General features: G+C 41.5%; 1 protein-coding gene across 1 annotated transcript in view; it reads right to left on the minus strand.

Moving 5' to 3' along the window:
* Positions 1 to 678: 678 nt before the first annotated feature.
* Positions 679 to 13,820, minus strand: part of SLC15A1 (solute carrier family 15 member 1) — a 35,360-nt gene continuing 22,218 nt past the window's right edge. Inside the window, exons 15-23 of the mRNA XM_081908205.1 lie at positions 13,089 to 13,170; positions 10,375 to 10,500; positions 8,938 to 9,084; positions 7,671 to 7,720; positions 6,565 to 6,672; positions 4,565 to 4,664; positions 3,303 to 3,449; positions 2,262 to 2,369; positions 679 to 1,170 (exon numbers count right to left, since the gene is read on the minus strand). Of these exons, the coding sequence (XP_081764331.1) occupies positions 979 to 1,170; positions 2,262 to 2,369; positions 3,303 to 3,449; positions 4,565 to 4,664; positions 6,565 to 6,672; positions 7,671 to 7,720; positions 8,938 to 9,084; positions 10,375 to 10,500; positions 13,089 to 13,170 (1,060 nt within the window). The 3' untranslated portion in view covers positions 679 to 978. The remainder of the gene's footprint in view (positions 1,171 to 2,261; positions 2,370 to 3,302; positions 3,450 to 4,564; positions 4,665 to 6,564; positions 6,673 to 7,670; positions 7,721 to 8,937; positions 9,085 to 10,374; positions 10,501 to 13,088; positions 13,171 to 13,820) is intronic.

The following is a 13,820-nucleotide window of genomic DNA, read 5'->3' on the forward strand; positions in this document are numbered from 1 at the left end:
TATACAGACCAGGAGTAAATAAACCTTTGCAGTGCAAAAAGGTGACATTCCCTTCTGGACAATCTTCCAAAGGCCACATGAGTATATGCATTCCTCTCTATCTTCCACCCAGACAAGGAGCATTGTCAGAGTTCACGGACATGTTTTAGACAAGCAGAATCACTCAAGGCAGGGCCAATGAAGGCTGTAAGCTTTCCCTGGTGCCTCTATAGAGTCTCCTCCACCCTCTTAAAGTAGCATTTTATTGTAATGAATATGGTGTGTTCCTGGTTGCGGTGATGTCGTGGGGCCATGGATTTACAAAAGGCTGCCAATTCCTGCACTATCCTGATCCTCAACAGTAATGAAACAGAAAGCCCAGCTTTCTTCTTCCTTTGAGAAAATAAACCAAACCATTCATTTTTGGAGTCGCAGTTTTATTTCGTTTGCCTTTGCTTCTTTATAATGCAATTCCTCTTTGTTCATCTCTACCACAGTAGGCACCTGAAGCTAGATTTGGCAGTCCTCTGGCAGAAATCAAAGGAAAGAGGTGTGTAGTGCAATACCAGGGTCATGAACATTCAACTGGCTCAGATACGTGTTCTCAGGAGTTAAAATCCCCCACATATGTATACAGTAATAGCAATCATTATCTGTAGGACAGCATATCAAAGAGCCTCTAAAGGCTGTATGTTTTGTGAGACAGGAGCACTTGCCTTCTGCTACAACATAAAATTAAAGCAGTTCTGTATAAAAAAATAATACTTTGAATGTCTTTTCATTGTGGCCCCTCTGCTGAGAAAGAACTGAGGGGGGGTGTCCTCATTTTCTTCACAGGAGAACAGATTTCTTAATCTTCGCCCTCGGGAGGGAAGGTGTGTTTTGATGGTGTTCATGAACCATCCCTGCCCAGTGATAAGGCAGCACTTAGGTGTCTTGGACTAGAGATGGAGTTGTCCCGATGACAGTTTATATTCTCATTCAGCCTTTAGTATATGCTCACATCTGAGTCTGTAAAACGGGTGCATTTCCATTTTCATAAGATGGCGGTTCCTTTTCCCTCTTCTTTTCATCCTCTACCATTTGAGCTTCAACCTCAACTGGATCCACATAAGTGTAAAAATAGGCCATGATGGCAAAAACAAGGGTAACTGCAACAAGTAAAGCTGCAAACAGAACATATTCTACCCACTGTAAAATAAAAGTAAAAAAAAAAGTTTTAGATTTATATATATTTATATATACAACATGCTATTGCTAACGAATAAGCATTTATGCATTAATTCAAAGAACAGAGCGTTTTTAGCAGAAGTCATTACATTATTTTAAGGCTTGCTTCAAACATTAGCACAGTCACATGAAGTGCCCTTGGGAATCCAAACTGCCTAGCTTGCCTCTTTTAGGAAGTAGCACATGGTTCAGGAAAATTGAGATTGCAATCCTAACTGTGTCTACTCAGAAATAAGTCCTGTTGAATTGAATGTGGCATACTCTCAGATAAGCGGGGTTGCAGCCTGATGGGGAACAAATTTCCTTGCACTCCACAAAGGCAGTGGATAAGGAGCAGGGGTAATTTTTGTAGGATTGTGTCTGGCACTTAACACGGAAATTCTGGTATCTAGAGAACCTCACTGAGATTTCCATTTCTATAGGTTTAACAGAACCTTTCTTTGGCTATGCTATTATTACTACTGCTAGTACATGGGCTACAAAATTGTGCTCTGCAAAAACTTAAAACTTCTGAGTCGTTAAATGAAGTCTTCCATCTTTAGATTTGCAAGTCATGTCACAGTTGCTACCATCCAGAATCACCAGATTTTGTGAAGTTCTCCGACCTAACCATGTGCTTTTGTACAAAAATTAAAGTTCCAGATGTTGAGTGTGAAGGTTCTCCAGTGACTTATCCCTGCTCCCCACCCATACAGGATACGAGATATACAGCCCATGTGAACACACAAGCCTTATTGAATACAGCAAGACCTGTTTCTGAATGCATAGGATTGTGTTGTGAATGTACTGGACCCCTGCTGACTTCATGGAACCTATACCAAAGATTCCAACACGTAAAACTAACATTAGAGATCAAGTATTCAAAGCCATCTGTATTTCTCGCTGTGAATCGTATTGACATATTTGCATGCTCAGTATTCTACTGAAACTACAACTCTGCCATAGTAACAGAGCTGTGTTTTAGTGACTGTTCTGCCCATACAATACTGTTCACCAGTATATCTAGATATAAAAACTTTGTAGCCCTGATGTTAAGACAAAGTTTACTTTACCTGTTCTTCAATTTTTGAAGCTCCAGCTATAATAAGAACAATGATATTCCCCACAGCCACTGTCAACAGCCATCCAGCTTGCAAAACAGACTTCATGTTTGCAGGAGCCTACCGAAACAAGTTATTTAATTGCACATTTAATTGCACATTGTTTTGAGGTACAGTATCGAATATTTATGATTCAAAATTGACTTTTCAAGGGCCAATTGCATATTTAGCAATTAAAAAAAACTCAGGAGGCAGGGGATGCAACACTTTCCTTCCCCACTGTGGTTCCAACTAAAATCACCTCTACATTTGTTTTTTGCTCTTATTAGGGCGAATGCCATCCACACGTGGCGGGGGTGTGTGTGTGTAATTACTGGGGTTGCAATGGGATCCCAGTTCCCATGGAGGAAAAAATGTCAAGAAACATCCACCCACTCTGTTGAGCTTTCTATTATTTGTTTTTAACAATCCTGTTGTGATTGCTATATACCATCTAGTTTTGCCCTCCTGGTGGTTGGATGTAGCTCGTAATCGTTTGCAAGCTAAGAAATTACTTCTGGAACAGAGTAGAATTCTTTGTTCTTTTTTGATCACACCTAGTCACAAAAAACCCGCATAGCTTGGCTTTACTGAATCACATTCTCTATCAGTGGTTCTCAACCTGCGGGTCCCCAGATGATGTTGGACTACAACTCCCATCATCCCTGAGCTCTGGCCTTGCTAGCTAGGAGTGATGGGAGTTGTAGTTCAACAACATCTGGGGACCCACAGGTTGACAAAGGCTGAACTGTATCAGTGTCTACATGGGAAGTACTGTGCAGACTAGAAAAACATTCATAATGAGAACACCATTGAAAAATACAAATCTGAGTTCACAGAACTATGCTATGTGTGTCAGACGGCTTAGGATCCATCTGACACACACAGATTCTACAAGCTCACTTGCAAACCCTACTGCCGGTCTTTCCTTGGGAACAGTCTGCATGAGTTCTATGTTATAACATCTCAAAGCTACCATTGCAACTGAGACATCTCTCAAGCAAAGTCATCTACCTGGTCATATGAAAACGATAGTCCAGTGACTGAGAAGACCACTTCGGCGCAGGTGATAATGAAATACTGAGGAATTTGCCACGCCATACTGATTGTGTTGGGTTGAATGTCTTCAACATAGTTGAGGAGTACTTCACTGCTGTTGCACTGAAAGGAAAACCAAATTATATCAATCCACACAAAAGCCCTGCATTTTAAATAGGCAGCACAAATTAAAAATAACTTTAATCAAAGCATAAACTGACACTGAAGACGTAAAATATGAATAACTGCAAAAGACTACCCCTTTATAAAAGGAAACATTCTTTTTTAAGTTGTTCACATTAAAAAAGATTATTATAAGCAAATCAACAATGAGAAACACAATGATCTCAGGTGCACTCGTCCAGAGATTCTGATGGCTACAAAATCTCCACTGTGCACACTGACAGAGCTTCCATGTCACCAAAGACTCCCCATTCATTTCAATTGAAGAAACAAGGGAATGCTTGAAGGGAGATATAGTCTCCACTAAAGTGAATGGGAAAGCATGTTCATATAAAGAGATCAATGTGCAGAGAAGAGCACATGACTATGGATTAAGTATGGGAGTTGCTTAATATGAATATACAAATAATAATAATAATAATAATAATCCCAATTGACCGAGTTGCCCCAGCCACTCTGGGCAGCTTCCAACAAATCAAAACACAGTAAGATATCAAACATTAAAAACTTCCCTATACAGGGCTGCGTTCAGAGGTCTTCTAAAAGTCAGATAGTCTGTAGTCAGATAGATAGCAACTAAATCTTCAATAGATAGCAGATCATCCAGGTATATTTTAATTTGAAACCAAAAGCCTTTGAATTATAAAGTGCCTTGTGTATTTTAAGTTTAAACAGATCCTATTTACATTTACTGTGACTTCCATCATTAGTTCAGTGCTAATCTTTTACATGTGTTTACAACAGCAGTATACTTGTAGTCATATATATTTTGCTTTGGTAACTATGGTATGGTTATGGTGTGATATTTGTTATATATCGGTACTGGTGAGCCTATGGCTCTCTGGATACTGTTGGACTCCAACTACCATCAGTCTTAGCCAGCATTGAGAATGGTCAAGGATAATGGCAGCTGCAGGGTCACAGACTCTCTAATCTTGATATTTATGGTCAGATAAAAACACCATTATAATTCATGCACCATTGTTAACCCAGAGACTTTCATTCAACTGCCAGTGGTGTTTCAATATTCCTTAAAGAGAAGCAAAACAACTTACCCCATCTACTACAATAGTGTAAGCGCTGCCATACCCAAATGTCAAAGACTTGCCACTGCAGTTACGAAGATCGCTGAGAATGGTAACAGTGATTTCTTTTCTGGGAAGAAAGATGGGAGGGGGGAAATGAAGTCTGATCACAACCTACCCAATTTAATTCACTTATATGAAGCTATAGTAGCAGTAGTAGTAGTAGAAGAAGAAGAAGAAGAAGAAGAAGAAGAAGAAGAAGAAGAAGAAGAAGAAGAAGAAGTATTAAGAGCAACAGCCTGAGCATTATTTGTTCAGCTTACGATCATTAACCATGTGCATTTCGGGTTAACTGCTTACTCCCAGTTCTAAAGCTTGCTGTGGCAGGCTATTGTCTAAGGAAGTTTTTCTGACCACTCTCCCAGTGCACCATCGTTACTAGTGATCAGAATAAATTATATTATTCCATAGCACAGGCATAGACAAACTCGGCCATCCAGCAGTTTTGGGACTACGACTCCCATCATCCCTGACCACTGGTCCTGTTAGCAAGGGATGATGGGAGTTGTAGTCCCAAAACAGCTGGAGGGCCGAGTTTGCCTACGCCTGCCATAGCATTTAAAAAGTTAAAGCTACCCCAATGAATGCCTGTTTCCTTAATGATTTCTCACCAGGAACTAGGAGTCTCTAGAACAAGAGGGGGCAACCTTTTCGGCTTGGCAGGCTAAATCTGCATCTTTGACAGGTGGGTAGGAGTACCTACCTGCCAATAATCCGACACCATGACGATGATTGGCAGGCCCTGTCAAAGCTGGCCTGCAAGGGTAAAGGGGAGTCACTGACCAAGTTTAATCCTGCTTTCTGCAAGCAGTCGATCTAGTCACATCTGTAACTGTCCCGTACTTGACATTACATATGACTTCAGGTATGTATCAGGTGGATGTGGTTTAGGGAATATGGCCTTGGCAGGTGAAATGGAGAGGCCTTGTGGGCCAAAATCCACCTACAAGCCAGAGGGTCCCATCCAGCTGGTCTAGAAAAAGAGCATTTGCTTTACACAGCTTTCTCTCCTGCTAACCCCAATGCAATCTTCCAAAACTCACCCACGCTTATTTGGTCAAGCATGCACCTGTTTTCTCACAATTGGATCTTCTTCTCTCTTTTCGAGCTGACTCCCACCACCACCACCACCTGTCTTCTGGCAGCCAACATTTTATTTACTCATAATTACCTTGGACTCTGCATTTGTTCCAGGGCATGGTGGGGAAAATGGAAGCCCCTGACAGCAGCAGTATTTTTTGTGGTGGCTGCCGTCGTATTAATACAAAAAGTGTGCACATTTTCTCCCTCACAAGACTAACAGCAGTTTGAAGGGGCTATTTAGAACAGGCAAACAGTACCGCGCAAGAGGGACTAAAAATATCTCCACCATCACCAGTGTATCAATCACATTCCGGGCCTCATAGCTCTATTGCAGTGAAAAATAAACAGATTCAGAGATCCAGTCACAGATTTTCTGCCTAATATACCCTAGTCTATTGAAGCACACATCCTGTGAGTATTCCAAGTTCCTTAAAGATACTCAGATTTGTTGTAGCATAAGCTTCCATGGACTAGAACCCAATTCATCAAACGAATGTTGGCACTGAGACAAATAATTGCAATAAGACAATTATTTGTTTTATAACTAAAGTTTTTACTTGTACCGTATTTTTCTGTGTATAAGACAATGGTTTTTTCTTAATTTTTTGAGTAAGAATGGAGGGTCATCATAAACACGGTTTTCAGTGGGGCGATCAATAACTTTGAGGGCAATCACCTCAAAGTAGCTCAACAACTTTGAGATCCCCCCAAAAGTTCAAAAATACTGATTTATTAATTAGGGGTTCAAAAAAATAGGGGTTGTCTTTTACACAGGGGCATCCTATACATGGAAAATTATGGCATACATTATATGGTAGTAACTCACCCCATGACCTTCCGGTGAAGGACAGGTTTAAAAAATCTGGCAAACAAACAGTAATACTTACTCTCCTCTTTGGAAAGCCGTGTAGTTTGTGGCAGAAAAATAATCCACAAATCCAAAGGTAACTCCATCCATAGTGATATTAATAGTTGAATCCATATTGTTTATGAACCTTTAAGACATGATTTAAATGAAGTGTTTTTAAACAGCACAATTTATCAGTTATTGTTGACGTGGGGAACTTTTGGCCCATAAGTTGATGCTAAACTACAACTCACATCATCCTTGGCCAACTTCTATAAGCCCTAGCAAGCATTCCCAGACGTTTGTATCAAACTATTAATACAAACTCTGGAGTCCAGAGACTCCATGCAAGGTAATATGAATTTGTGACAGCCAAGATTGAAGGTTTGTGTAACTTAAATGAAAGGACATATTTCTTATTTCATTTATATACAGTGGTACCTCAGGTTAAGTACTTAATTCATTCTGGAGGTCCGTTCTTAACCTGAAACTGTTCTTAACCTGAAGCACCACTTTAGCTAATGGGGCCTCCTGCTGCCGCTGCACCACCTGAGCACAATTTCTGTTCTCATCCTGAAGCAAAGTTCTTAACCCGAGGTACTATTTCTGGGTTAGCGGAGTCTGCAACCTGAAGCGTATGTAACCTGAAGCGTATGTAACCCAAGGTACCACTGTAATGGATAACTCAAGAATGGTGAACCTTTGGCCCTCCAGATGTTGCTGAACAACTTTGTTAAGAAAGATTTAAAAATGTTTATGTAGCCGAAAAGCTCAGTTTCCCAGTTGCTCCAATTTTTGTTAAAGGAAGTTGTTATATCTTATGAAATCCCATTGTTGTTGAAGCATTATTCAGACAGGAATGAAACATAATAGTCCATGCATGCATACTGCCAAAAAGTTCAGCCCCACTACACTAGGCCTAGAGATAGTCAACACGTCATTACACCGAGTTGTTCTGTACCCACAAGTAGGCAGCAATAGGGGGACTGGCCGTGTGGGGCAGAGCGGAGGAACTTGCAGCAGAAAGCCCTATGTTTTGAAAATTACTAGTGATTAAGGTGGGAAAAATGACACAGGACTCATTTCCCTTTGAACAGAAGTCAATTTCTAAAATAAAACTAAAAAACATAAAAACGAATATATTACCTGATCTCATTGTTTCCTTGCTCTGGTTTTTTTGTGAGGCCATCCACAAGCTGAGAGAACAGATATTTTGGGTTAGAGGAGTCTAATGGCTATTTTATAATGCCATTCATTTATAAGCAATGCTTTGTACAAATGATAATTCAGCATTCATAAACAGTTCTTGTTCAACTTGAACCAATACTCCCATATTAAATGCTTATGCAACTGAAAAGAAGGGTGGATTGTGTCCCCTTTTGAAATATGGGTGAAGATGGAGACCTATGGATCCTGGGATATCCCTCCATAGACCATAACATCATAGGCAGTTTTAGACCTTGGATTTAATGGTCTCACAAGGTCTCCTTCGGGCAGCCATATGTGATATTTTAGTTGTGAACCACATCATTAACATTTCCCTTCTCCCTGGCCCCACCACTGCTATTCCATGTTTTAGAAATGCTTCTTCGTTCCTGATATGTTAAAGCAGGAGAAAGCTTGCCAAGCCCATTTAAATAATAATAATAATACTTTGATCATGTGTGGTTTTACATTTCAAAAACATTTCAATCATCGTAGCATCGTGATTATGCTGAACACATTTACCTGGGAATAAGCACCACTATGTTTTAGAAAAGGGTGATATATTCTAAATTCAAATCAATAGCGTGAGCACCTGTAACCAGGTACATGCCTAGCTGGCTGCCTCCTGACCAAGTGCAGATGTTGGGCCTGTTTGTCCCTGCCCCCAACAAATGCAACTCTCAGGGTGGTCCTGGGGGAGGGCCTTGCAAACCCTGGCTGCACCTCTGTATAGAATTACAAGCCAAGTGTTAATTAGCATCAGTGTTAATCACCATTGAGGACGACAGACTGCCCTCTTAAAAAGGATTTGAAGTCAGCTATCAACATTGGTGAATACAGAACTCTACTTATCCTTAACCAAGGTTAATGTCGGTAGAATCTAGACACAAATAAAAAACGTTGCGGAAATGTTTTTTTTTAAAAAAATGTTTTGAAAAATATATTGAATTTTCCATAGCTCACCATCACCATCTAGTGTCACATTTGTATAATGCACTTACAACACACTGAAAATGTTTTCTTTGCAGCTGTACACCTGTATCAGCCCTTTTTTGTGTTTTAATTTCTCTCAGGCTTCCAACGAAGACAGTTTTTTCCCAGAAAGTTGCCAGAAGTATCCACCTGGCATGGGACTTCCTGAGTATTATTTTGATATCCAACAGAAACTAGAAGGCTGGTTTCTTAACTAGCTTTTAAACTGACTTACCAGCTCAGCTTGGACCCCAGCTCTATTTGATATTTGAAGGGTGTGGCGTTCTTTTCCCATGTAAACAAATGTTTGATTAAAAAATTCCTTCCCGTAGTTTATATCAATATTTTTTAATTCTGTTGTGTCAAAAGTGAAGTAGTCTGTCTATAAAAAAAGACAAAATACAATGAAACAGTTAACATTCCTTTCACCAAAGAACTTTGACAAAGCTCAGCTTGCCTCTTATATTACAGATCACAACAAATACAGCTACACACAGTGCACGTGAAGTTCATAGGGTGTTTGTTTGTTTGTTTCTGTCCCTCCCTCTCAAAAGAGTTAGTAAATCAACACTGATGTAACCTTTTCCTTCTTCTCACAACATGTAAAACTGGAGTATAACAACCTTCATGGTAATCCAACCAGTGGTGGAGGAAGGGAGCGGTGTGGCGGTCCACCACAGGTGTCACCACTGAGGGGGTGACAAAATGCCTGGCGGCACTCACTGCAGGGCCTGCAGTGCACCCAAGCCATGAATCTCTCCTGGGAAAGACGCAGTAGCTTGAGTGCATCCAGGCTCTGCGCTGATCCAAATGGTCCACCGGCTGCCTCCCCATCAGCTGTAGGGCGGCTGAGTGGGAGGAGGCAGGCAGACTCCTTGGAGGCCCCGCGGAGCATCCTGCCCTGGGCTCAGGGAACACACGCCGCCCCAGGCGCCCAATCGACTTGCTCCGCTGCTGAATACAACTGAGATAGACCTGGAGCTACGGTGGATGCTGTTAATAAAACAAGAAACCAAAAACAATATTCGGGGATATAACAGAAGCACCAGTTCCAGGATATAAGAAATTACACTCCATTTAGGATATCCTGTACAAACTATCACATTTTAAGAAGGATAAGCAATATGCAACAACTCTACAGAATAAGTTTTACCCAAAGCTGACCCATTGAAATTAATGGACTTTAGTCCTGTTCATTCATTTTAATGGGCTTATTCTAAGTAAAACTTAGATTGGTAAAACCACCCGTAGATTAGAAAAAATAAAAATGAAGGGAAATAGTTCTGTTGCAACAGAAAATATGGAAAATAATTGCCCAGCTACTGAAGCCAGTGCTTTTTTCTGGGGGTACTCAAAGGTACACAGTACCAACACCTTTTTTCTAGATGTTGTGGCACTTATGGAAACAACTTCATGGTAAGCACCTTTTTTTTTCTTAAAGAAAGCACTGGCTGAAACTGTCCCGAGAACCCTATTGGACATTAAATTGGGATCTAAATGGAATTTCAGCGTACCATTTCCACTTTTGGACTATTTAAATCACAAACCATCCACCAGTGAAAACACCAAAACATGAATAACTGGAATAGTTATTACAAAAAAAAAGCACATGCCACAGATTCAAATAATACAAAAGTTAAAATTAAATGCAAAATTAATTCTCAAAACTTACTGAATTTGCAGGACCCACTTCAGCAGTCTGACTGGTACCAGTAAAGTTAACTGTTGCACTGGTGTTCCCTATATTTATTATTTTGACTTGGGACTGGCCTGCAGCAGGAAAAACTGGAATAGTTTTCTGTAGAGGAAGAAAAATGTGTAAAAAGAAAAGGGTCACCTTTTTTAAAAAGCACCTCTTTCTTTCCCAGGGCAAAACCATACATTAAAAGAAACACCTAAAGTTTCCAAATCTTTTGTTTTTCATAAAATACTAATATGGAAGCAAAGTCATTTGCTTAAATCTTCCCACTGCTACTGATTTTCTCCAGCAAATCCCCAGGCCTTTAAAATAGGTGTTTCCCCTCCCCCCTCTCTCAGCTGGGCTCCAAAGGCAAATTAGTCCATTTCAGGGTAAGTTGCATAACTGAGGAGGAAACTTGCATGGAAGTATAATGGGCGGGAGAAAGGAAACACTAACTCACCCTACATTTCTCAAATTCTGCCCTGCAAGTGTGACTCTACCCATATGGCCAATATTTAGGTAAAGGGACCCCTGACCATTAGGTCCAGTTGTGACCGACTCTGGGGTTGCGGCGCTCATCTCGCTTTACTGGCCAAGGGAGCCGGCGTACAGCTTCCAGGTCATGTGGTCAGCATGACTAAGCCGCTTCTGGCTGTTAAATTGTGGGTGAACATATCAGACGACACAGCGATTCTTCCAAAGCAGCTCTTTATTTGTAAGCTGGAACAGAACTGAACTGAAGGGCTCAGTCAGCCTGCTTATATAGAGCTCCACTACCTTGTTACTGTAACAACTTTCTAAAACTATCCAATCACTGAACGTCACTTTCGATCCTTCATTTGCATAACTATCTACAGTATCCCCCTGCTGGCCCAGGGTGATAACTTCAGTACATAACACCGGCGAACCAGAGCAGCGCACGGAAACGCTGTTTACCTTCCCGTCGGAGCAGTACCTATTTATCTACTTGCACTTTGATGTGCTTTCGAACTGCTAGGTTGGCAGGAGCAGGGACCGAGCAATGGGAGCTCACCCTGTCGCAGGGATTCGAACCACCGACATTCTGATTGGCAAGTCCTAGGCTCTGTGGTTTAACCCACAGCACCACCTGCGTCCATGGCCAGTATTTAATCCCTTATAAAAGTAAGAAGGGAGGTTGCATGCCACCCTAATCTCCAAGCAGTGCAAAATTCTAGGGATTATAGGCCAGGGTTTGTGTTTACTTTGGAAACGAAGCAGAGATTGTGGTGTCCTTGTGATATATACTTTATTTACACATATATACAACCTGAGTCTACAATGCAGAGGTTCACAGCATCAACACCCCAAGAGGGCCTGTTTCCCCAACAGCCGCAGCCTTGGATTCAAACAGGAATCAAGCATTGCTCTGTCTCTTTCCAGCTTACTGCTTTGTCTCTAGCAAACTAGGCTCTGCCTCTCTCTTAATAACTATTCCTGAGCTGAAAGAGGAGCCCTCAACCATTTCCCGTTTTCCACAGAGCCCCCTTTTTTTTGTTCTCCTGACTGGAAAAGAAAGAGAATCCGAAAGAACCAAAATTGACAGATCCTTCCACCCCCTTTCTCTGTTGTATTTTATATCATCGCATGAAAACCTGAAGCTGCCTTAAGACAGGTCATCTGTCAGTATGCCTAGTACATTATATCCATTTAACTAGATATACTGGTGCTGTAACGGACGCGGGTGGCGCTGTGGGTTAAACCACAGAGCCTAGGACTTGTCAATCAGAAGGTCGGTGGTTTGAATCCCCGCGACGGGGTGAGCTCCCATTGCTCGGTCCCTGCTCCTGACAACCTAGCAATTCGAAAGCACGCCAAAGTGCAAATAAGATAAATAGGTACCACTCCGGTGGGAAAGTAAACAGCGTTTCCGTGCGCTGCTCTGGTTCGCCAAAAGTGGCTTAGTCATGCTGGCCACATGATCCGGAAGCTGTACACCGGCTCCATCGGCCAATAAAGCGAGATGAGCGCCGCAACCCCAGAGTCAGCCACGACTGGACCTAATGGTCAGGGGTCCCTTTACCCTTTACCTTACTGGTGCTGTAACTGGAGACCATCTGAATGCAAAGTATGTCCTCTGCCACTGAGGTGTGGCCTTCCCTTCTCAGATGAATTTTGACCCTATTCAACTCCTTGTTCTCCAAAGTGGTCTCTCGTTTTCCCCATAGATATAATTCACCCTATCTTTTCAGCATTCCCTCATATATGAATTCACTAAGAAGGATGTTGAAGAAGAAGAAGAGTTTGGATTTGATATCCCGCCTTTCACTCCTTTTTTAAGGAGTCTCAAAGCGGCTAACATTCTCCTTTTCCTTCCTCCCCCACAACAAACACTCTGTGAGGTGAGTGGGGCTGAGAGACTTCAAAGAAGTGTGACGGGCCCAAGGTCACCCAGCAGCTGCATGTGGAGGAGCGGAGACGCGAACCCAGTTCCCCAGATTACAAGACTACCGCTCCTAACCACTACACCACACTGGCTCTCTATGTTGGCGGGGGGGGGGGGGACATGTTAAATATTTTCAAATTTTCATTGTATGCTTTCTTTGCAGGATTTGGTATTTCTGTTTGTCTGATTTGTATAAACAATTTTTAATACTTCAAAATCAAACCTCTGTTCTTTGCCGTAGTGGTAAAAATGAAGACAAAAAGCTAAATGGTTAGGCCTTGCTAGATTTTTTTTTACTTACGTCTATCTGCACCTGCACCACAGCAGCAACGACAAATGCCAAAGCCGCCAACAACATGCCGACTGTCATCTTCCTCAGAGGCCTGGCGAAGGAAGATGGAGCAAGCAGATTTTCAGAAGCATACTTGGTTGGAACAATGACAGGGAACTCTCTGAAACTCTCCAGATATTTGTTGGACTAGAACTCCCATCGTCCCTGCTCACTGGCCGTGCTGAATGATGCTGATGGGAACTGCTGCCCAATAACATCTGAACAGCCACAGGTCCCCTGCCACAATTTGAAATTTAAACCCACTGCTGCTTACAAGTCTTTGAAAATGATTAAAATTGCCCCTTTGCACATTTTAAACTATCCCTGTGAGCGTCTTAGAAATATTCTCCAGTAGTCCATGGAAAAATTACTTGCAAAGATGGAACTTATTAAATATCCCCATGGCTTTTAGGGTCTCTATAACACTAATTAGTAGCCTAAATTCTCCAGAAAGCCACATTGTTTATAGCTTTTTCACTACATTATTTATAGCACTTAAGGAAGATGGCAGGCTCAAAGCTCATTCCGGCCACTTTCAGACATCACAAAATCTTCCCTTGGCATATGAAGCAATAGCCCATAGAATAAGTGCTCTAGTTTTAGTTATTGATGCTCAGCAATAAAGCCACATTTTTTTCCATTTGCCTGAGGGTAAGACCAAAATTCATCTGAAGATAATTTTCAGGATTTTTTTTCGTTGTG

Source organism: Podarcis melisellensis (genome assembly GCF_964234715.1).
Source record: "Podarcis melisellensis genome assembly, chromosome: 4".
Taxonomy (NCBI): Eukaryota; Metazoa; Chordata; class Lepidosauria; order Squamata; family Lacertidae; genus Podarcis; species Podarcis melisellensis.